Here is a 25850-nt window from a genome sequence, read left to right on the forward strand (position 1 = left end):
ATATTAATATTCAATACTATTTTCAACACTACGGGGAAAACAAATATTAGATATTAAAAGATAAATACAACAAGGCTATAGCATGACACTGATGACTTTTCTTTTCCTGGTTAGCAGTAAAGAACAGCCAAATGACTGTAGAAGACAGTAACAATAATAGAGAGCGAGAAAGCCTAGCAGGTACCGGTTTATTAATGATGCAGAAAGTATTAAGAATATTTCAAATATTTAGCATCCATATATCGATAAATCTATATTTTTCACAATAATAATTTGCAGAATTGCAGTAATTTCTTGATTAAATTTAAATATTAAATATTTAAATATATGGCGCTAAAATATCATGACAGTAGTAGTGCATTTTCAATATTCCTTTTTGATTGCACCCAAGCAGGTTTTTTAAATTATGTTGCCTTATTAGAGCTCTTCTCAGGACTATGTTGGTGTGTACCAACTGTTCCTGATTGACATTTCCTTCAGCTTTCTGTTGCTTTAGTTGCACCTGTCTGCGCAGGAAAACACTGTTACCGTTTTTATGAGCCCATATATGTTTGTTACATCACACTTTACACAGTATAGCCCCACCCAGCTTCAAGCCGGTGAGACTTCTTAAGGAAGCATCTGATTTGGCTGCGCAGCTGATTGTTGATTTGTAATTAATATTTTGATTTCTATGAAGAATAATGGTGCAATTCAGCTGTGTATTATTGTGTTCTTGTTGTAGATATTTTCTGTAGGAAAAAAAAAGGGCTGAGTAAGATGTGGACAGCCCTGTATGGCACCAAAGAGGAAATGAGGTCTTCGATTATTTATTTTATAGTAGAGTGGACGATCATTTACTGAAATAACTTTTGATAGTGCCAGTTAATGGCTTGGATAATGGCTTTATATACTGTCTGTAGCTAAGCAAACATCATCATTAACATCATACTGTAGCCCCCTTTTCCTCACAGACGGCAGAGAGATAAAGCTCTATATCCTCCGGTTAATGAGACAGCATCATAGTGCTCATTGATTTGTCCTCATTACCCCGAACACTCAACTGATGAGTTTTGCTATTTACATCATTGTGGTTTTCTGAAGGTTTTTGTCCCGTCGTGACACTTTAGTAACAGCTAGATCAGAGTGCAGGACGGGTTCCTGAGGTGAGTGTTTGCACTTCAAATACAGGCATTAACCATCAGTGGCAGACACTGGCCCAGGCCCAGCATGCCACAGCCTCACAATGAGTTCACTGTCGTGAGCTGAGATCAGCTCCCCCTTTCCCCCCCTCCCCTCCTTCTCTCTCCTTACTGGGAGAAACACCACATGCAGAGCTGCTGTGTTTATGTCAACGCCGCAAGACATCCTCAAGTTTTTCTCTGTCACCAGTTTGAAAAGCCATCGACGCAGACATTTTCTGTCTGAGGGCTACTTTTAGCCACATCTTTGTAGCCAGTGACAAGTCTAAACGTCAGTGTTTTTGCATTAAAAACGTCTGAATTCAGTATTAAAAATGATATTCATACTTCTCAGCTTTCACTGTAACTAAAAATATTCTTTATCCTGGGGGAATCTTCACTGCCTTTCCAGCATAATTGAGTCATGTGAAGCTGGCAAGAGCATTACCAACCATGCGAAACCCACAAAACAGTCCTTATGACCATCAAGTAATGTTACGAAAATAACAGCCCCTGTTTGGGTAGTTCTCTTCTGCAGGGACCCACAGTCCTCTGCCAGTAATCAGCACTTTACAGTCTGGGGAGGTTGTTAAGGTTGCCACAATGCTGGCAAATTGGTGAATGGAAGTGAGTAGTCTCACAATGACAGGATCATATCTTTCCACTGTGCCTGCAGCCTGTCTGATAAAAGAGACACTAGCTCTCTGAGCGGCGTTGTGTTTGTGCCTGATTCAGATAGGGACGTGAATGTAAAGATGAGAGAGAGGTGGGGGCTAATGGCGGATTGTGTGTGCATGTGTGCTGTCATGCACGAAGCAGCAGTTGATGTCATAGCTCGGAGTAACTTTAGTGTGTTTGTGCGCTTGCATGCAGGTATGTAAGGCCAGTTCCCCTTGTTACGATACTTAACTGCAGGAAGTTCCTGGTCTAAGCCAGGAAACCCAGGTCGTCCCTGATGAGCCGTTCAGCTGCGTCCTCAGTCAGATAACTTTCCATCATTTTGCCCCAAAGGAGCACAGTCAGCAGTTCAGTCCAGGAAACCTTCACCTCGGGCAGAACGGTCCAGCCCGGGACTCCACATATACAAAATGAGTTGAGATATTCACAGCATGTCTTAGAGCAGTGGCTCCTCTTTTTTTTTTTTTTTCTTTTTTAGCGTGTCAGCCCATTAAAATTAAGCTATGTTTACTTGTGACCCCTCATCACATGTGTAGGTCTTGAGTGCCAACACGAGGTGTGAGCAGTTCAAACTGAGTGCGAATTTTCATGAGTCACAGAGACTTGATTGGTGAGTGTATTCAGTATTTCACACACAAAAAGCCACAGTGTATAAAAATAAATGTTTTTTGTGTAATAGACAATACATTAAATCCTTATGTGACCCCTGAGATTGATTTTAGGACCACCTGGAAGGTTCCTGACCTACGGTGTTGCATACAGGTACATTTGAGTGTTTCCACATATTAAAGATACGTAAAAGAGATTAGGGATGGGTACCGAGAGCTGGTTTTAACTGGTACCGGTACGTGATTGGGTCGGCACTAGGTTTGGGTTTGATAGATAATTGCTGATCAGTATGCTGAGAATAAAGTTTAAACTGTCCTAATAACAATTAATGTTAATTAACTAGGACTACAGTTATGTTTTTTACTCAAAGGAAACTGAAGATTCACATGAAACAAACTTGATAAAGCTTGACACTTGATTTTTTTCACAGCTTTACATGTCATGTCTTTATTTTCTGCACCAATTCATAAAGAGTAGTATCAATAAGAGTATCTATAAGTATCGGTATCGCTAAGTATCGATATCGATAAATGGTATCGCCATCAATAAAATCCTAACTATACCTGTCCCTAATAGGGATGTAAGATTATTTCGGCAAATCATTGGCATCGACAGATATTGGCTTTAAAATGAAATATTGGAAACGGTCAACATGCTGACTTCTGCCAATATCACAAACTTTTTTTTTTGAAATTGACAAAATGAACATGCACAAAACATTAAACCTAAGTTGAAGTATTTTTCTTATTTTGCTCATTGAATGAATATTGCATACAATAAAAAAGCATTGTATTTTATGTCTGCTGGTGGGCCAACATGATGAGTATGCATAATATGATGTTAATTCCACTACAGAAGAGACTTGATGATCACTAAAGTTAGGTGGTAAAAAAAAGTTGATATATCGATATCGGTATCTGTTATTGGCCAAATAAATTATTATATATAGGCATATTGGATACTGGCAAAAAAATACAATATCATGCATTCCTGAAAAATAATCTGCAAGTTTGAATACAGAATATGTGTCCATCTTTCCCTTTCATGACGAGCAGATTAGGGAGCCATCAGACCAACCATGCTGAACCAAATTAGATCACAGTCAAGGATTGGAGCATTTGCATTCTGCGAGTGTGCTCTGCTGCTCCTCATGGTTAAATGATCAGCTTGTCTCTGTGATTTTAATCATGTGTATCTTGTTAGCTTGTTGCTGGAACGGCAGAGGAACCCATCCACACCGGCAGTGTTTCTGGAAATATCATTCCTCTGCCAAGAGTCTTGTTTTTATGCTGCTTTATTAGATCACTCCAAAAGCTTTTAATGGGCCATCTTTCTGACATAGAGTGGGTTTAATCCACTGATTCAGGGACTAAGAAAATATGTTTAATCAGTGTTTTGCTTTTTTTCACCTGTTGTAACACTTCAACTCAACAGAAATTCTTTTTCAAGCTCTTGTTGCCTTGCAACCATTTGTTCAGGGCAAACTTGAACAGGCTTTTTTTTCAGGCTACTGGTCGGCTTATATTTGGAAAACTGAAAGGAAATCTTTGGACAGAATGTGAATGTTCAGGGGACAGCCCACCCCAAAATCAAAAATACATTATTTTTCTCTTATCTGGAGCACTTTTCAGCAATAAAGATCCTTTTGGTGTTAATTTCCAAATGTTGGCGATATCAGCCATAGAGATGTTTGCCCTTTCTCCAATGAAATGGGACTAGATGGCACTCGGCTTGCTGTGCTCAAAGCACACAAAAAAAGAAAAAATACATTTGAAAAGCTCAACAGCAGTGTCTCTTTCCAGAAAGCCTGACCTGTTTACTCAAAATAATCCACATTAATCCATTCTTTTTACTGAACTACACCCACTAACCATAACAGCGCGCAGAAGGAAGCGTGAATGTACTCATGGATGAGAGGTCCATGCTTGTGACAGTGCGAGATGTAAACATCAGCGGCGTCCTCCTTGGCTGAGCTGTAACATCAGCTAGCACAGTGGTGCTAGGTGAGCTAGCAGTAGATGCATGCTTGCTCCTGAGCGATGAAACAGTTGGTTGTTTTGTTTGGATGAAAGAAAAAAGTTCTCAACTGAAACTGCTTACAAGGTCAGTGGATTAACTTCAGTAATTGACTTCATGATTTTTGCTGTTGAGTTTTTCAAATGTATTTATTTATTTATTTTTGGTGCATTAAACACCACAAGCTCAGTGCCATCTTCTTCCATTATATTTGAGTGACAGCAGACATCCATGTAGTCGATATCTCCAACACTCAGCAACTCACACCAAAACAATCTAGTTTGATAAATAGTACAACAGGTAAAAGGAAAAGTAGTTGATCTGGGGCAAACTGTCCCCTTTAGGCCGGAATTGGCTTATTCGGTCACGCAGCTATACTTTCATTCAGAAAAGTTGTCTTTCCTTGAGTTATTGATGGATTACCACTCCCAAAGTCAATCTACTAATGCACCAGCTTGCCAATCACCATTCACTGGTAACTCCTTCAATTAACAAACATGTTGACTTTGCAGTACACAGTGACAGTATTAATGGCCTGTGAGATCAGGTCCCTTGATGAATAGGCACTTACTCATCAAATACAGGAAACTGTCTTTGCAAGACTGAAATGACATAGACGCTTAATTAATCTTAAACTGTTAAACCAATCACAGGTGTTTGTTTTCAGCCTATTGTGATGAACTGCTTTTTGTTCCCTGAACATGTCCGAGGCTACAGAACCAAGAATTGCAAAAAAAAAAAAAAAAAAAGTTTTCATTTAAATTTTCCAACATAGTCTAATATTAAAGGGAGTTAATTTGATATGTGCAATACAACTGTCTCCAAAGACGAATGGATAATCCTGATAAATGATTGGGGTCTAATTATTGATCATGACATTGCTACTGTTATTACTGAGTCAGTCGTACACAGTTGCAGCGTCAGGGCCAGAGCATGAACAGTGCAAAATTAAGTCAATAGAGTGAGGAGAGTCTGATGACTTTTATCTAATCTATGGACGTCTCGCTGCTCAGCAAGCCATGTGACTTGACAGGAGGCCCTATCCCTGTGGGGGGGCATTGACGGGAAGACACACTGCCGTTTTCCCATGACATCATCGCCTTTATTTCCCCCCTCTAGATGACTCCGATCTGCCTCACTCCACGCTCACAAGACGCTTCAAACTAGAATACCCTGGAGGTTAATGGAGGCGCATTAGAGGTCGTATTTTATTGCCACATGACCACAGTGCAGATTGCCTTAAGCACTGCACATTATTAACATTTTGTGACAAGAAAAGAATTGGATCAGTCTTTGTGTCACCATGCTTTAAGTGTTTGACGCTATGTTCAGTCAAACTTATGCAAATTTCATTTAACTAATCTAGCAGACATTTATGAAGACCCTTCATTACAATCATCTATATTATTTAGATCCCCTAAAACATGACAAAAACACTATTCAGGCTTCTTTACCTTATTAAAATCTGGTAGATAGTTTAGCCATGAAAGATGCTTAATGAGACTTTCTGCCCAGAATGGTTCATGGGAGACTTTTGGGGATGTATGAATCTTACAAATCGGTGCAGTTGGTGTTACAGTGTCTAATGGGGCTGGGTGCACAGTCGATCCATACAGGCCCTGCCTTTTAGGCTCACTTTGTTCACTAATAGCCATAGGAGCAAAAGTATATAACTCTGATACCCGCTCAACAACTGCTAGATTTGCCAAGACTTTAAATGCAAAGAGTGATGGAGGACGGTGTATAAACTGATGTGTAGGAGAAGAGCCTGCTCTGTAAACTGCACAATAAATGAGTATTTATTGTCAAGGATGGGGAAGGCATGTTTCACTCTACTCTGACTTACTCTGCCTCTGTTTGGCTTATTATCCTAACCAATTTCACCTTATTTTACTTGAAAACTATTCAGAATAATTAACCGTCCATTAGATCTCTTTTCATAAAATCAAATGCATTTCTAATTTTTTGTAGTTGTGTGTTTGCAAGCCTGTGTGTGTGTGTGTGTGTGTGTGTGTGTGTGTGTGTGTGTGTGTGTGTGTGTGTGCCTTTTCACTTACTTCAAAAAGATGTATGCAAACTGATCATATGTGTTCACCATGGTATGCACCAGTACTCTGTTAAAAGACACTTGTGTGGGGCGTCGGGTGGCTCAGTGGATAAAGCAGGTGCCACATAAATGAAGGCAATGTCCTTGCCACAGCAGCCGTAGGTTCGATTCCAGCTCGCAGCCCTTTGTCGCATGTCATTCCCTCTCTCTCCCCCTTTCACACTAACAGTCTTCTGTCCTGTCTAATAAAGGCAAAAACTGCCCAAAAAAAACTAAAAGAAAAAAAGACACTTGTGTGAGATGAAGTTCGTCCACAGCAGTTTCATGAAAAATAAAATAAATTCAGTAATCTCTACTTGATCGTCTAAAATTAGGGATTACTGGCCTTGTCCAAGTCTCAAAATTATACTCAGAGTCAGCATCCTGTATTTACCAATATAAAGCTGACATTACAGTAGCCTTATCTCTCCTGCGCAGTGACTTGACTTCACAGTGTGCATCTCTGCACGTCTGACATTACATTCCAGGAAAAACCTGTGGTGAAATGCTGTGAAGCCTGAGCCTACTAAAAAATATGCCCCGAATAAAATCATTTTTTTTCTCCTGATAACTAATGGAACTCTGGCTGTGAAAAACATGATATTTAAAACATTTGATGGCGAGCTCACATGCACACGCTAAGCTTGACTTTGACCTTCATATCCACAATCTGCTGATAAGACTTTACTTTTGGTGTGGTGTTTGGGTGATGAGGTTGTCAATCAAACCTTGTGAAAGCACAGCGGAGACTAAATCAAGACAGACTGCTGATGTTTGACTTTTTCTCCTCCTCTTCTCCCTTTCTCCCTCTTCTTGTCTCCCACAGATCGAGAGGACCAATCCATTCTGTGCACGTGAGTATACAAGCTCCATCCACCCACTGCATCAATTTTATTTGTTATTTTTTAATGTTTTATTAACATTTTTGTGCTTTATTGAAGCCATTGTTATTTTTACAGATTAAAGTTATTGTTTTCGAAAATTAGGTCCTCAGGGCTGGAACTTGTATATCCATCTTATATTGCTGAGATAAACTAATAGTGTAAGGTTCATGGTTGATTCATTACTCTCATCCGTGTTTTTTTTCCCTTTGTATTCTCTGAAATATCATCACATGGTGCAGTATATTTCCCCGTGGTCTTTCATTTTTGTCTGCATTACATGATATTGAAAGTCACAGTAATGCATTCACTGGTAAATAAACAAGTTCGGGAGCAGTGTGAGTGAACCAGCTGAGGCCTTCGCAGTCTTTTTAAAGTGTGTGTTTCAATGACACTGACCAGACCGTCACGACTTGACTTGAGAGAAACGTGTGAAACGTAGGTCTGAGAAATGCCTGACATTTCTGCTGCGCAGCCCTCTGGTGTCCCTTGGGTGACAAGTGTCTACAGATGACAGGAATGTCACCAAAGAAAATGCCAGGGAGAATATCAAGACATGAGACATGCGACAGCCCTGTTACTCAGGCACGGTGAATAGTGAAGTGTTCATGTTATTTTGTCCCTTCTAGATACACACGGAGGGTCAAGATAAATTGTATTGCACACCTTACAAAATACAGTAATACAACAACTGCATTCAACAAAACTGAAATTATATTGTAGGGTTGTCTTTAAAAAATCTATTTCGAACAAATTAGAGCCAACATCTAAATCAGATTCATCCCAGGTAACCTTGTCCTAAACGTGATGTAGTATTGACATTCATTGCCTTCATTTAGTGTCTCTGCTTTTGTAAGATATTGTTCAACTACCTAAAAGCTTGCAAACAGACCTTTGAATTGACATTTATTTGTAACTCATCTTTGAATTTTGATTTGAACAGATCATTAAACTTCTGATATCTGTTTTTCTTATGATTTTTTTTAATGGTGGTCCAAATTTAAAATAAAAAGTTTCAGCCCTAATAAACACTAGAGTTGAATTAACACCTTTCACATACTCATATCCAATATTTAACATTCATTACATTGTGATTGGCCCATCTGAAGCCCTGTCCCTTTTTTATTCTGTGTGCCAATAAAAGTTGAGCAACCTTCAAACACAGCAGAACCTCAGTCAACTTTTCAACTTGGATTATTTTATTTAATGTGTGGACCTTGTTAGGAACCACTGATCTCAATAGCACTGTAGCACTGGGCTAAACCGAGCAGGCATCGCCCGCTTTCTTTTTGTTGATTTTGTCTGACTTAGCAACTGTAACTGAGGGAGTGGGACTTAGAATCCTTCAGTTGTGTTGCTTTGTTGAACAAAAGATTAATGTATTCATGCTTGCACACACTTCTATACAAAGACATTAAAATATGGCTTTTGCACATTCAGGGCTTTGGCATGAAGTACACAAACTGATTGTAAATAGTATGAAACACTAAATGCCTAATAATAATAATAATAATGATAATAACCTTATTAATATAGCACCTTTAAAAACAGAAAGTGCTTTAACAAACAAAGCAAAGCAGAAATGGCATACACAGAGGACATTATAACAACAGAAAGCCAAACAGTCCTATTGAACAAGAGTGAGATGAAACAAGGGTAGAGTTAGGATAAAATTTAAGACAAGAGGACATATCATGCAAGATGCAAGACATAAAATGTCACTATAATAGACAAAAATAGATCAAAAAAACAACAGAAACTATAAAGGCAGTAGAACCACAAATACAGGGAAATAAAAGTAATAAAATTGTTAAATAAATAAAAAGACGGTGGATTAGGTCAGCACTCTTTGTTTGTGCGGCATGTCTTCTGAAATAAGGGAGCTGAGCAATCTAACACCCAGCAGTCCAAGGCCAACAATAGTGACATTGACATAATCCCTCCATTATTACCCTCCGTTCACAGAAACCAACTAGACTGACAGTTACACACCGCTCTCCCGGTCTTTGCTCTCAGCCACATCACATTCACTCAATATGAAAGCAAAACAATATTTTCTGCATAGCTGGTGTATGCAAATATGCACTTATTGTAAAACCTCAAGTATGCTCTAAATCTAAACTGCTCCTCCGAAGTTTCTGCACGGCTCAGAGATTTTCTTCCCTGTTTTTTTAATGTCATGGTCACTGTATGACAGAGCAGTTAAAAACAGGCTGCACATCCACACGCAGCAACCGCAAGCCAAAACTTGACTGACAGTCAAAAAATATTGTAAAGAAAGACACACACACGATCAGATACAAACCAGAATTTAGTTTGTCTTGAGATTATTTGTGCGTTCCTTTGTCTTGTTCTGTCCTCGCCCACAAGCACCTGGCATTTTGTGTATTAAAGGCGTACCATTAGCTTTATTGATCCAGTTTTTTAAGATCACAGATTGGCTAAGATAAAAGGGTTCCTTCTAGTTTAGTCTTTCACACTCACTATTCTGAGTATGTCTGTTTTTGTGTGCATCATCTTCTTTTGTCCAACAGAGGTGAATCAGGAGCTGGCAAGACGGAAAACACAAAAAAGGTCATTCAGTACCTGGCACATGTTGCCTCGTCCCACAAAGGAAGAAAAGACCACAACATTCCTGTGAGTATTCTCCTTTCTCATCTCTCTAATTTAGGTTAGCAGTGCCTGCAAGAAGCCATGAACTGAACTGAAGGAGCCCATCAAAATGTGTTGAAATACTAACGTTGATGTTGGATTTCTTATAAAACTGAATCACTACCTCTAAGCCCCATTATATCTCTGTATTTCCCGCACTATCATAATACCAGGGAATTCTTTCGACCTTATATAATGCTGTAATTACAACAACAATCATCAGAGGTAACCAATGAGCTGTTTGGCTCAGGTGTTGTGGTTTAAGTATAGGAACCAACATCTCTAGTATGAAACATGGCTGTGTGCACTGGATGAGTGCGCACAATCTAACAATTTGCATTTGTTTATCCGTAACAAACAGCCAGAATCACCCAAACCAGTGAAACTACAGGCAAGTCTTTATACTTTCTTATATACTGTCTTTATGTGCATGCTCCACTAACATTTACTTCTCAAACAAATTCACTTTGTCTAAATGGGCTCATTAAATATATAACATGAGCCCACTAAAGCCTGATTTACGGTACGGTGCTTTTACTCTTGGAGGGTGTCACTTATTCGTATTCCAAAAATGCATCACCCTGTAGCTCCCTTGTTTGGTTCAGTAGGTGCAGCGACCACTTTCTTTTCGTGTGCTCCCATTGTCCTTGCACTAGAATAAAGTTTGAAATCTCTTTCTCTTCAGGTAACTCAACAGTTTCATTAAATGTCTCATAAAAATGCACAAGGATACAAGTTAGCACAAATATAGGCACAAAACAAATGGCTGTCTGAAGCATCAGGATAATGTACTGTTATTAAACAAGCCGGCTGGAGGTTAGCGTCTAGTTACCATGGAGACAACTGAAACCTTTCGCCAAAGCATACATTCAAAAAGTTACGCAGCTCTTTAATTTCTGTTGATTAATGCTCATCAAAAGTGTTGAGCACCGTACCATAAATCAGGTTTAAGGGCTCATCAAGGGGTGTAAGCAAGTTTGAAGACACCAGAATTGACCATTGACACTTTGTGAGCTGCATTTAATAATAAAGACCTGAAAACAGCATATTTAGCTTTTACATTGTCTCTCTCTGTCAGGCACAAAATGCAGTTGTAAGTAATTTTTAAAATTTGCATGATTATTTGTAGTCCCTTTATTGTGTTTACTGTGATTGACTTACTTTGTCCAGATGTGTCACACTGTAAATTTGCTTCCCATTATTGTGATTCACTCTCTCTGACATGGTCACATGCATGTTGTTTTTATTTGTTGTGGTAGCCACATGTAAAGCCTCAGCTGTCATCTTGTTTTGTGTGAAACTTAGCATCATAAACTGCAAAAAACAACTTGGATTGTAGCTATCTTGTGTGTTACTAGACTTGTAAGTTAACATCAGTCCAGGTCATCAGGACTTAGAAGCCTGCAGTTAGCCACCTGATGTGTGACTGACTAACAGTATATATGAGATGCATAGTGCAAACCATTAACTACCTGTTAGCCTAGAACAGCATTATAAGCAGTAATCTGGGTCTGAGGGGCCAGGATTACAGACCGCTGAGGTATCACAGTATCGCCTGTTGCTAGTTCCATCTGTAGACTGCTGTAGGATGTACTTAGATACTGGCACGTAGGCATAAAAAAGTGTTCAGCTTGTACTAGAAGTTTATGTGTATCCATGTCATTAATTCAGTTTATTGTTTTTCATAATAACAATTGAATCTCCCCATTCCTACAGAGTGGACCCCTGTTTTATGTGAGTAGTATGTAGTTTCTCGCCTATATTAACTCACTTACAGTATCAAAGGGGTGCTTTACTCACTCTGTTGCAACCTCCTCTTTACTCTCAAGAATAACTGACTAATGTTGCCTGGTGGGCAGTACATTTTATTTTTTTCATTCACCTTTATTCACCTTCTGCTTTCACTTTTAACACTGCATGATGTGCACTTCCTGTCCTTACTGAGCTAATACTGTAGGATCTGCTTCTTTCAGACATTTAACATTTACATTGCTTACAATGTGAAGACACCTCTCATTCAAATGAAACATTGCTCTGATTTTTTCTTTTATAAACTAATGAGCTGCCATGAAGCTGATGAATCTCATGTTATTTTTTTGCCTGCATAATCAATCAGGTTATTGTGTAAACGGCTCACCTAGCCTTAAGTGTAGGCTAGTTTTGGTGTGAGTTGCAGAGTAAACTACAACCACCAACCGAATCACTGCGCAAAGGGAAGCGTGCATCTACTGCTAGCTTACCTAGCAACACTGAGCTAGCTAACATTACAGCTCAGCTGAGGAGGACGCCATTAATCTTTACATTTTTCACTGTCACAACCACAATGGTGGGTGTGGTTCGATAGAAAGAAAATAGTTCCTGCATGAAACTGCTCACATCACGGTCTCTAGATTATCTTGAGTAAGCAGGTCTTGATTTCTGGAAAGAGACATTGTTGAGCTTTTTAAATGCACATTTTTGGTGCTTTAAGCACCACAAGCCTAGTTCCATTATATTAGAGAAAAGGCAGACATCTCTACAGCCGATATCTCCAACACTCTGCAACTCACACCAAAACAATCTAGATAACTTTAAATAGCACCACGGGTAAGAGGAGAAAATATGTATTTTTGATTTTGGGGTGAACTGTCCCTTTTAAGGGTACTTTTTACTTCACAATGACCCTCCCATTTGCTGGATGTTATGTATTTTTATATTTACTGCACGCACACTATGTAAGAAGCTTCACAATAGTTACACCACAAGATATTTAGCCAACATTTATGCCAAATATGATTAAAGTTGTTCAACTGGTTTTCATCCAGCTCATAATCTCTTGATCTGGACCTAGCAGCAGATGCAGAACCTTGTTTGACCTTTCTTACATTAAGTTAGATTCAGCCTGAGAGCTCTGTTGGCCCAAATGAGTTCTCCACACTGGCCGGTTCCTGTTCAGATTTAAATACTTTGTGCCATTTCCCAAGGACTGTTCTCCTATTTCTTGCTGATGGAAAGAGCGACTTGTAATATTTGTCTGGCCTCGTGACCTTCGCAGCAGATGTTGAGCTGCGAGTACACATCCACAACTGGCCTCTGCCTCCTAAGATTTAGTGGAACAGTTTTGACTGATCCTCTCAATCTGTCCTAAAGTACTGCTGCATGGCCTGCCAAACAGCCTGCACTCTGAGAGACGCACTTGCAGCTTTGAGCTGTAAATGTTTTCTATAAAGGTAGAAAACTTACTTTGAAGGAGATGATAAGGATTCTCTTTCTTTATAGCTGAAAAAGCTTAGTGGCTGATAATGTCTCTCAGTAGTTTTGAGGCGTATCAGGTTGCTTACGTTTTATCACAGCTACACAACAATTGGCCGGCTCAAGTGGAGGAGCCAGCTCTGTTTGTTGTCAGATGTCTGACATGCTCACTTTGCAACAGGAATGTGGGTCAACTTCTAATGCTGCTAAATTGGACCCCCACCGGTGTTTGTAATCTGCTCTTTGTTTTTAATGTGTGTGCAGCAGACCACACAGTTGGGCCGAAGCTGCCAATGAATAATTTCGGCTACCAAGTTGCACCACAGGCTCATGTTTATATAGAAACAAAGGCTTTCGGTTTGAATCCTCTGCCCTCTGTGGGCTTTGCCACCGCTCCGATAGCTGGATAAGGACCAGGTTTATCCAGTTCAGCCCTGCTTTACTCCAGCTGCTCAAAAACTCAATTAAAAGCAGCCCATCATGCTCTCCAGCCAAAGATCACATTACATGTCTCACATCCTGAGTGCAATGCTGATTCCTCATCCCACAGATTTGTGGAAAATGGCCTCCTCTAACCGTCAGCGTTTGCAGCTATTTTTGATGTAATGGGAAAATATTCCACTTAGCCACAAGAAGAGAAGTTAACATTGCAGAAGAAATTGTTTTTCTCTCTGCCGTTTTGGATTTTCTGGTCCTGACCATCTACGCCACAATTTGGCGTAGATGGAAACACAGTGCGCCACCTGTCCAAACATCTGCATAAGTCACTTATATATTCATTTTCCCAGAAAAATGTCCTCAATCAAGGCTCAGTTCAGAATTTTTTTTGAATATACACAAAAGATAAAACTCCTGCAAATTAAATTATCCAGGTTGTGGAAAACTCAATGAACTCCATGTTTTCAGGATTAGTTTATATATTTTTTGTGCTGTAGTGAATAAAAAAGTCCAAAAGCATCAAGTCCAAAGCCAAGACCCAATGGTTTCAGCATTTAGATTTCTTTAGTATGGCGAATTTTAGTTAAAAATGACATTTAAAAGAGGAAAAAAGAAAACTGTCACTTTTTATAAGCTAGAAACAGAATGTTTGGCATTTTTTGCTGGATAAATGTCTTATAGGATTATTGTTTTTCAGAATTCTTGGCAGTTAATATTTAGTCAAATGACTAGTTGTTTTGGCTCAGACCAGATCAGTTCAGAATTTTTCACTGATCTACAAACAACTCAAAGCAATGTCGCTTTCCAGAAATCATGTCCCTGTTACTAAAGCTAATTCACAGTCCTTGTTGTGAGCAGTTTAATGGAGGATTTTTTTCTTTTTACTGAACGACGCCTGCCATCCATGTCACTGCCCAGAAAGAAAGCGTGCATCTACTGCAAGCTCACCCATCACTCATCTGCTGACTGACAGCTAATGATGTTTCAATTTTTACCTGATCTACAAACAAGGATTTTGTTTTAAACAATGTTATTTGCTTTGATGTTTAGGAAGTGATATGATGACCTTTTGACCACACTTTTACTAACTGGAGTTACGGTTAGGTACCGAAATCGGTTTCTATATGAGCAGGCCAAACCAAACCAAATTATAAGTCAGATTTCGGTGCCTCATACTGGTGCTAGAGTTTGTGAGTTGCGAGAGAAAGAGAGAGCGTGAGATAGAGCAAGCGAGCCTGTTTGTGCACTGCTTCCTTTAAACTCAGTTTGGGTCTGAAAAAAACACCCAGGAAAACAATTCAGCACCAAACACTGTTATTTAGCTCATTTAATATCGTGGACAACTGGAATACAACTCTAGAAAAATAAGAACCCCCCCCACACACACACACAAAACTCAGTACTCTTCAGCATGACACAAGCCTGGTTTTTTAAAAGATTTAAGTTGATACAACAAAGGGTTTTTTTTAGGATTATGGCTGTCTCACTGTTTTCATCGACTTCTCTGGTTTCATTTGTTCAGTTTACTGCATGGGGATCATTTATGTTAGGATTTCAGCTGTCTTTGTCTGCATGTTTATGTTCTTTTTTCTCAACTGCTCACTCTTAATTTCTCGTCATCTCTGTTTGTTGGTCATGTGGTGACAAAGGACTGCTGTGATGTCCCTCTGTTTTTTTTGTTTGTTTGTTTTTTTCAGGGTGAATTGGAACGTCAGCTTTTACAAGCCAACCCTATCCTTGAATCTTTTGGGAACGCTAAGACAGTGAAAAACGACAACTCATCACGTTTTGTAAGTCCAGAAAAAGTGATTTATAAAGTGGGCTGCATTTTTAACACGCATCTCTCCAAGTCTACTCCAGTACTTTTGACACCCTTCACCTGGGTCAAGAAAATTTTTTATTTTTTTAATTTTTTATTTTTTTTTAGAATACATGGAGGCAGACCTGATCGAAAGTAATTTAATCAACCTACCTTTACTGTAATCAATTCTATAGGCAGACACAGGCGCCTGCTAGTCATTAATGATGCCTTTTGATGTACTGGATCCTTTCCGACTGGAGGCAACTCCACTCAGCAGACTTCTTAATAGTGACGTACTGTACAAGAGGGACATAAGGAAAGTCTTGGCATCAGTGTGATAAATTAATCTGTCAAATTTAAAGGCCATTATATGTTTATTCATTTTCTGTGTTGCCTCATAAATTGACCCCAGTAGGACTTTCTCAGCATGAGCCCTGCTCAGCCTAGATAGTAACAAATACCACACAGTTTATACTTCAGCTGATCAGAAACAGACCTGTTACGTTCTGTATGGCCAAAACGTACATAAATGAACTGATCTTAATTTGAGTAGCTTGACAGAGTAAAGTTATGTTGTCAAGTCAAGTCGGACTTATTTAAAAAGCACAGGCATGATCGTATACAAACACAGGAATGACCAAAAAACAGGATATATGCACATTAATGAAAGCATACAATATATTCATAAATGTATAACACGAAAATATTATTGCACAAACAAATTTAAAATAGAGGATTTTCCTGTATGAATGTAGTCTTCTTGTATAATGTATTTATTTTAATTTATTCTATAGATGATGTGTATCAGTGTTCATGTTTATGGGGGATTCGTGCCAACTCTAAGTATGTTATCCTTTAAACATCAAACTTATCAGACGTTTCCCGCCATGAGGCCTCAGTGTGTTGCAACAGAACAGAGTCATTATGGTGGCAATTGATTTCTGCATATCTTGTCTTATGCACTTCCTGAGCATTTATCTTACGTTCATCTCTGCAGGGCAAATTCATCCGGATCAACTTTGATGTCACCGGATACATCGTTGGAGCCAATATTGAAACCTGTATCCTGTTTTAAAACGATTGACTGGAACTGAGTTGCATTCTGTAATATGAGTCATTGTGGGTGAGATATTTACAAAAAGCCTAGTAACAGGGAATGAATATAATAATAAATGATCTCAACCAGTTTGGTCTGTACATGTATACAAGAACATTTTAAGACATTTTAAGTTTTGATTCCACATCAGGCTGATCCACCACATAGGTTTTTTTCTTTGACCGTTCTGCGTCAGACTTGCTGGAGAAGTCCAGAGCTATTCGTCAAGCCAAAGATGAGCGCACCTTCCACATTTTCTACCAGCTGCTGGCTGGAGCTGGAGAGCACCTCAGATGTACGTAGACTGAGCTTTTATACTAGCAAGTTGATTTTTCTTCTCTCTGTTTGCCATTACTCTAGACCACAGCTGATTCTGGCTGCTTAACTATGTAAAAGTTAATTTATGTTATGTTAGGCAGCTGTATAAATTACATGACATAGTTCAAATTCATACCAAGAATTGCCACCAATTCCACCAAAACCCAGTCCTTAGTCAGTCCACAAGTCTTAAAAAGAAGACAAGAAATCACATCCACGCTTCTAAATGTTTAAACCACATTTCTCTCCACAGCGGACCTGCTTTTGGAAGGATTCAACAACTACCGTTTCCTGTCTAACGGTAACATACCGATCCCCGGCCAGCAGGATAAAGACAACTTCCAGGAGACCATGGAGGCCATGCACATCATGAGCTTTGGCCATGAGGAGATTCTGGGTATGTTTACCAGAACAGCAGCATAAAATACATTGGACTCTTGGCCTCCACACACCAAAGAGGGACAGGGAAAAGAATGAATTTAACCCCAACCATCCTCTTTTGGAAAATGTAAACAATATTCTTGCCTCATGCCATGTATTATATTGTTCTGCTACCTATAACAAGAATTAACAGCCAGGGAAGGATTTATATAATAGATGGGGTTAGCACCAAATCATAATGGATTGGAAGAATTTATCCAATGAATGAGCGCTTGATGAGTCTTAAAAAATATCTTAATGTTTTACAGGAAGCGAAATGAGAGGGCTTTTAATAGAAAAATAATTTTGCTACATGTTTTGTGTGCACCAAAGATAATACCATTCACTAATATTTTGTATTTCTCCAAGTGTTACATGTTTTGTAGAAAGTACTAATGGTGTGTTTTTTTAAATTGATTTTGTCCACTGAGATTAAAATTTAATCATGGTTCTCCATGACCATGAAACCAACCCATTTCATCGCAGTTTCTCTAGTAATGTTTTTGTCTCCTTCTTATATCTGTAGCCATGTTGAAGGTGGTGTCCTCGGTGCTCCAGTTTGGTAACATTAACTTTAAGAAGGAGAGGAACTCTGACCAAGCCTCTATGCCTGACAATACTGGTAGGTATCACACACGCATGCACACACGCACGCACGCACGCACACACACACACACACACACACACACACGTGCACTTGCACTGCAATCCCTTTACATCTGCTTCATAACCTCGTAGCTCGGAACCCACAGGTCAAGCCATTATTCTCCTCCTTTTCCTCTTCTCATATATACTTCAACTCCTCTCCTCACCTTTTCCTGTCTCCCTCACACGGCGTCCTCATCCACAGAACAGAGGAACTGGTGATTTATGTCCTCTCTCTCCCCGGGCCTTGTCAACTTGCCATTAAACCACATTATTGGGAGGATTTACTCCTGAAGGAAATGGGGCACAGCCGTCCAGTTCCTCCACATGTGGCACTGCATATTTGGCACTTAAATGAGGGAGGCAGGGAGAGAGTATGAGTCTAATGCCAATGATGCAGCTTAGCCAGATACTCCCAAATGCAATGAGCAGAATCCAGCACTGAAACAGATGTTTTATTTTTTTTTAAAGTAGTGAGATTTGGCTGATCTAGACCGGATCCTGCTTCTTCTACTTTTTCCACAAACTCCAGCCATGTGAAATATGACTTTTTCCATGTTACATTTCAAAAGAAAGTATCTTCAAAAGTATTTGTGATGAGTCTTAATATTAATCAGTAATGATCAAATAGGGAAGTTAATGATTTGCTATGGCTTGTAGAGGAGGTTGCAGTTGTAATAATATTTATAAAGTTATCTAATTGGGGGAAAAAAATGGGAATGATCGCCATCTCTATCAAGTCACCCTTACAGAACAAAAAAGAATTTCTCAATGTTTTTAACATACAGGTATAGGCCAAATGTACTGTTTGAAATCACCTTTTTTACTCTCTTCAAAATAAACATCATTGTGTGCTTCTTTTTTTTTTTACGTCTTTGCTTCCCAGCTGCTCAGAAACTGTGTCATCTGTTGGGTATGAATGTAATGGAGTTTACCAGAGCCATCCTGTCCCCGAGGATCAAAGTGGGAAGAGACTACGTCCAGAAAGCGCAGACTAAAGAGCAGGTCAGTGAGCTAACACCATGTATTTACTCCTCTGTTGCTAGCTTAGATTCTTAGCGACACTAATAATTGAGTATTGTATAGAAGTGCAACAGGAGTAGGTCTTCCTTTCAGTGCAAGATCATTTTATTATGAATTAAAGGGTTGCATAGTAAGTGGAGATAGGAATCACCAGAGGCCACAAATTATGTTTCTAAAGGAAAACACTGTCAACATCTGATTTATCTCATAAGATAAAGTTTTCCATCTGTTTGTCTCACTTTTTGTTGCCGTATACCTTTATTGGGCAGAAAAGAACATTTGGAATCTGCGTATTTGTTAGTATATATTTTATATAGTATTGCCATGCAAAAATATTGTGATACTATGCTGTATTGATTATTTTCTGCATAAACTGTGTTTCACAGTGACTAAAAGTTTGAGCATTTTTGGGGCTTCGATGTTTTTAAATTCTTCATTTAAATCATCAGTACAATATCGGGTAAATATCAGGTTCTTTAATTAAAAAAAAAAAGTTAAAGGTGGAAGCCTTAAAAACATGAGGAGAAGAGTCTGAATTTTTAAAATTCTGCTATGTCTGATACCAAAAAGAAATGGAAGCAATAGGATTTATTCCATTTTATATATTTTTTTAAAATGATAACGGGATCTGCATCTAAAATGAAATAGCTTTTGTATATTTGGTCAGGTTTGGATGAATTCTGCATTTATGGCATTTCTGATCCAAGCCTCTGACCAGCTGCTTCTCCATACAGTAGTGGCTGAGCTTTATGGACATCATTGTGTTAGGATCCATCAGTAAGCAGATACTAGTTGAAATATTTTATAAACTCATGGCCATAATACTAAAAAGTTCCTGTCGAAAACTGATATCGTGCTTTGTTTCATACTGTACTGAGCACAAGGGAAGGTTAGTTTTAACCTCTGTGAAACCACTCCAAAGTGTGTCTCCTGTTTATAAATCATTAATTTAAAGTGCTGCGCTCTTGCAGACTTCTGATCGTTATGGCTGCGGCTCAATGGATTTGGCTTTTGTCTCAACTGTTTGAGATATTAATACAAGGCTGACTCAGGAAGCATTTGGAGCATTAATGCTATACAATCTTGCCAAAATGTATGAGCCCATTTGTCCATTGAGGATCTGGAAGCCTGTCTGAATTAGACCTGATTTGACTGTGCTCGCTCTGTGCCAGCTCTGTATCTACTTATATTGTCTCATTCCTTTCCCACTCCCCTCTTCTCTCTCTTCCTCCAGGCTGACTTTGCAGTCGAGGCCTTGGCTAAAGCAACATATGAGCGTCTTTTCCGCTGGCTGGTCCATCGCATCAACAAAGCTCTAGACAGAACTAAACGGCAGGGTGCCTCCTTCATCGGCATCCTGGACATTGCTGGTTTTGAGATTTTCCAGGTTTGGATTAAAATGTTTTATTCTTTACAGAAAAGAGTTTAGAGGGAACATTTTTGTTTGGTACAGTTCATGATAATGCCTGTTTCTGTTGCTGATGTTGTCATCATTTGAGGTTTCAGTTTCAGTAGTTTAAGTATTGTCCTTTCTTATATTTCTCCCCCGACTACAGTTGAACTCATTTGAGCAGCTGTGTATCAACTACACCAACGAGAAGCTGCAGCAGCTCTTCAACCACACCATGTTCATCCTGGAGCAGGAGGAGTACCAGAGGGAGGGCATCGAGTGGAGCTTCATCGACTTCGGCCTCGACCTGCAGCCCTGCATTGACCTCATCGAGAGGCCGGTCAGTGCAAATGATTAGCTAGTATCAGTTATACCGCTTAAAGCCATTATTTGGCTTTACTGACAAAAAGATGTAGCACCTGGATGATAATATTTACTCATCATTTCTGTTAACCACATGGAAAGGAAAAATGACTTCTGCCTTTACTTACCTACATCTGCGTTGAGCAAAAAGTTGTGGTTAGGGTATCCTGGTGGCTGATGCTGGTTTAAGATGCTGACCACAATGCTCCTATCTAACAACCACACAAAGTGCGTGAAATTGTTGTCCTGCTGATGTAGTTATAGTTCACGCTCTCTAAAGTCTTTTGTTGTTTCTGTGCTAATATCTCTTAAGGCAAACCCTCCGGGAGTGTTGGCTCTTCTGGATGAAGAGTGCTGGTTCCCCAAAGCCACGGACAAAACCTTTGTAGACAAGCTGATCCAGGAGCAGGGCACACACACCAAGTTCCAGAAGCCCCGCCAGCTCAAAGACAAGGCCGACTTCTGCATCATCCATTACGCCGGCAAGGTACGCTCATTTTGATCTTTTTAAGAATCACGCTCAGCAGGTTTCTGCCTCTGCTTAAAGGGCAGGTCGTTAATTGGTATTTATTTATTTATTTATGTTTGAGGTTTTTATGTCATTTTGCAGCTGTTCATATGTATTAAATCCAAACATCCAAATTTTGGTTGGAGTATGTAGGTTTTAGCATCAAAATGCTTTTTTCCCAGGTCAGTCTAAAAATGTTGTCCCATGCAACCTGACTGAGGTTTCTGAATAATATGTGACATAGCTCAGTCACATAAAAACACAAACTAACCAACTGATTAAGGCAGCGTTAGACCAGTGACTCCTTTGTCCTGCGGGTTAAAATATGTTTTTTTTCCAATGGAGTCTGGTGGCTTTGAAGAGAGCGATGTAACAGCTTCAGTCCCTGTTGAAAAGGGCTACTTGACGGCAAGATAAAACCTTTAAAATAATATATACCACCCCATTAAAAAAAAACCTGAACTAGCTAATCCTTGTAATTATTATAATGATCTCTAACCTACTATGCCGCTTTTGCTAACGATTAAATGGGCATTTCCCTTTGAAAATCCCCGAAATGACCGCAGACGAACCTTAGCTTCAAATACACAGTTGATCTGTGTTTCTTTTGAAATCATAAGTCTATTACTGGGAGGCTTTTTTGTTTTGTTTTGTTTTTTGTCATGGAAATGACACTTTGCTGAAATATATATATATATATACTGCACGTACCTTCAGTTGCTTTATTTTGTCTTAACTTTGTACTTCAACAGATGCCTTTCACTTAAATGTCTGGAAGGTTGATACGCGCTGAACTGAATGTTCTGTTTTACCTCCATATTATATTATACATATATATACACACACACACACACACACACACACACACACACACACACACAGTATATATGACTCCCTTGCTCCTTATTGTACTTTTGTTCTGTGCAATATGTCTCTTTTCTGCCCCGATCATCTCCTGCAAAAGCTAAACAGAAAGTGAAAAGTTGCTACCGGTCTGCACTCAGATAAAACAATGACGCAAGGTTCTCCTGTGGTGGGATTTCAGGGAAATACTGAGTGCTGGTTTGATTTATACATCATTGTGTTGGAGTGGATTTTTATGCTGTGAGTGGTGTTATGCAATAGAACTCAGTGTTGGAGGGAGGCCTGCTGAGTAGCACATCTGCTTATCATTATGTGGACTGGGTCGCTTTACACCACAATCACTCAGAAACTCAGAGAGGTGAACTGTAAGAATGTGTGCTGTAGAGAAAAATCTGCAGCGCTATGAAGCCAAATGTTATAAATGCACAAAAAATATATATTACCTCACATATGCACTCTGAGTCACTACAATAAAGTATGACCTGGACAGTATATTAAGTCAGTACTTAAAAGAAAGTCACCATGTTGTGTCAGATGTACAAATACATTTGGAGACCGCTTTTTTTGAATACATGTTTTAGCATCCTGCAGAGGTTGTAATAGACGCATTTTCGAAGTTAACTCAAATTTACATATACACATATATATTTTTTTCATTACTGTAATGCATTTTCTTCTTCAGTATGAACCGCCAGCAATATATTTCTGTTAAGCTAAATTTTGCTGAAGAATTGTTCACTTCATCCAAATCTTTAAAACTAGACAAGGATGGTGAAACCAACATATGACATTTATAGGATGCCACACATTTATATACAATAGAACAATATTGATATATAATAGCTCAAAGTGCTTTACGAGAAGGAAATAACATGCACTGAGTGCTTCACATGAAAATAGACATAGAATGATCATAAACAATGGGACAGTGTGCCATAATGATAATAACAATAATAATAATGAAGTGAAAAAAAATGGAATCAATAATTTAAGATGGAAACTAAAATCCACTGAACAATAATAATAATAACAATAATAACAAACATAATAGTATGAATATAATGCACAAAATCAAGTAAAATGCAAAATGTTAAAAGAATATATATAAAAAAGACTAAAATAAAGAGATGGAAGTTTTCAGCGTTCTTTGCTACTTATCAGGGTATATTTAACAAAATTTAAGTACAGAAATGCTAAAGATGCATTAGATCCATTAAAAAAACACATGTTAAGGAGGGTTTTTTATCAAAAATGTTTGCCAATGAAAAAAATAGTGTTTTGCAATCAGATTGTTTCGAATCATATTGCATCGGCTTCAGAAACCAATGATCAATTAGACTATAACTGTGGTATTAGTTTTGTCCGTACTCTGAGTTACTCTGAGTGGTGTCACTTGATTGTTGCAGGTGGACTATAAGGCAGACGAGTGGTTAATGAAGAACATGGACCCTCTGAATGACAATGTGGCCACACTCCTACATCAGTCAACTGACAAATTTGTGGCTGAACTTTGGAAAGACGGTAAGCTGCCACCTTCTTATTTTAACACTTCAAACAGTACAAGATACAAGAGTTGATCAATTTAAGTAACTCATCCATTAAGTTTTGTGAAGTATCTATCTGTTTGCTTCTTCAGTTAACAAGCACGTCTCTCACTCAAGCCTACTAAACAACAGCTGTGTGCCTTGTTGAGCCAGGCTTTTGCCTTTATGATTTCTAAGAATTAATTTAACTCCGCCTCCTCCTCCCTGTCTCTCTCTCTGTGTTGTAGAGATTCAGACCATTCAAAGGGCTTCATTCTATGACAATGTCACTAGTCTGGATGACCCGGCAGGTGAATGACTGGGTCGTGCTGTAGCAGACCTGGGCCAAAATAATAAAAGCTGAAAATGAACAGTCTTTGGGTTATGAAACCAAGCTGCTCAAGGTGCTTGGTGGCTAAACACAAGCACTTCCCAAGCAGTTTAACTTTTTTTGAAAGAGTGCCGGTATATTTTTGCCCAGATCTGGCTGTTTGTTTCATGCTTCAGCCGATGCTGTGTCTGTCATAGCTGCACTGGCTCCCATTTGCTTCCAGGCTGCATGGCTCCCTTGTCTCAGCCAAAAGCAGTAGTGCCTGACTCCTAAATAAGTTAAAGTAGAATATAGTCATCTGTTCCCTCTAGTTGATAGTGTCAGTATTTTTTTAGGCCGTCTTGTGATCTTTGCACGGGCAATAGCCCTGCAGCTTTAGGATCTTGTGCAGCTGCTTGCAGTCCTCCTTTGTGATGTGATACAACCACAACCAAATTAAGGATTTGAAGCTCGACTGAAGAAAATTTGGTGACATTAATTTCCCGCCTTCCTCCTTCCCTGATAGGATCACAGTAGCGGGAATTGAAAGCAGATGGTGGTATTTGTTTTGGCTCGGAGCTCAGACGTCAGTGTCGAGAGTCCAGACAGAAAGGCCATATATCACCTCAGTTTAAACTTTAGCCATCTGCGCCTCATCAAATACTTGTAACTTCAATTTGGTTGACATTAAGAAGTGATCCAGTGATTTTTTTAAAATAATTGAGTGTTAAATCAGAGATCAAGATTTTTTTTCTTAAGAATAAGTCGACGACTAGATTATAAAAAGATTTTCATTTTAAAGGGCAACAAAACCAACAGTCAGTTAATTAGTAATTGTCAGTGAATTAAGTCAGATATATCTCATTTCTTCATGCCATAGAGCTCCATTGTTATCCAAAAACGTGGGCTGTCAAGTGATTCATTTTTTCTATCTCAATTGAATTTCAGTAGTTAATCGCAATTGGTTGCGTTTTTTTTTTTTTTTTAAATAACATTTATAATTCTATTATTTTGCATTTCAAAACAGTTTTAAAGTCCATATTTACAAGGTGAAGCAATTCTTGCCAGTGTCATGATTGGGAATCAAATTACAGCTTTTCCACTTTTCAGGAGGTCCAGTTCAGTTGATCTCTGATTCATACAGTTCCAGTATTCATGAAACTATTGTTTCCGGCGACTGTAAGGCATATGACTGGTCACAACATGCCAACCTGAGGGCACTACTAAGACCCGAGTCTTCCATGAAGTTGACTGGTCTGCCGTCATTTTCCACCAATTTAGCAAAAGCTGTAACTTCTTAGATTTAGTTTCATCCACAGGTCTGTCGCGATTCACAGACTCCAAAACAGTGCTTTGCTGGCTTAGGCGATGCAGTTGTCCACTGACATCAGTCTGATAAGCTGCAACTGTGTGCTCAGCTTCTAGTTTGTAGCAATTTCATGACTGTTGAGGGACCCCAGTAGGCAGAAAGATCCAAATACAACAGGCAAAAATAACACATTTCTACTGCATGCAAAACTGCATGGTTTTTCTCCAAGACTGGACTGGACATTTCAATAAAGAGGAGACTCATGGGTACACAGAGAATCCATTTTCATTTGATTTCTTTCTTTTGAGGTCAGAGGTCAAGGGACCCCCGTGAAATGGCCATGTTGTTTTTCCTTCCCAAATTTAAGCCTAACTTTATTGTGTTATTTAGACAAGGTTGGTATCCCTGGGATTCATTAACTCTTCTTGTTTCATATGATAGCAGTATAATTACTCTAGCTTTAAAACCCAGCCCAGTACAGCCTCCCAAACTAAAGAATGTTTTGCGTGATTAAAATAAAATGTGTAAT

At 38.9% G+C, this 25850-nt stretch overlaps 1 protein-coding gene across 1 annotated transcript in view; it reads left to right on the forward strand.

The window, feature by feature from the left end:
• Positions 1-25850, forward strand: part of LOC121941687 (myosin-10-like) — a 61795-nt gene that overhangs the window by 18584 nt on the left and 17361 nt on the right. The window contains exons 4-18 of the mRNA XM_042484516.1: positions 7376-7403; positions 9965-10067; positions 10444-10473; positions 11161-11175; positions 11799-11816; positions 15449-15541; positions 16550-16613; positions 16845-16943; positions 17220-17363; positions 17913-18008; positions 18918-19036; positions 20289-20441; positions 20611-20784; positions 21121-21294; positions 23586-23700. Of these exons, the coding sequence (XP_042340450.1) occupies positions 7376-7403; positions 9965-10067; positions 10444-10473; positions 11161-11175; positions 11799-11816; positions 15449-15541; positions 16550-16613; positions 16845-16943; positions 17220-17363; positions 17913-18008; positions 18918-19036; positions 20289-20441; positions 20611-20784; positions 21121-21294; positions 23586-23700 (1425 nt within the window). The remainder of the gene's footprint in view (positions 1-7375; positions 7404-9964; positions 10068-10443; positions 10474-11160; positions 11176-11798; positions 11817-15448; positions 15542-16549; positions 16614-16844; positions 16944-17219; positions 17364-17912; positions 18009-18917; positions 19037-20288; positions 20442-20610; positions 20785-21120; positions 21295-23585; positions 23701-25850) is intronic.

The sequence above is a fragment of the Plectropomus leopardus genome, chromosome 4 (assembly GCF_008729295.1).
Source record: "Plectropomus leopardus isolate mb chromosome 4, YSFRI_Pleo_2.0, whole genome shotgun sequence".
NCBI lineage: Eukaryota > Metazoa > Chordata > Actinopteri > Perciformes > Serranidae > Plectropomus > Plectropomus leopardus.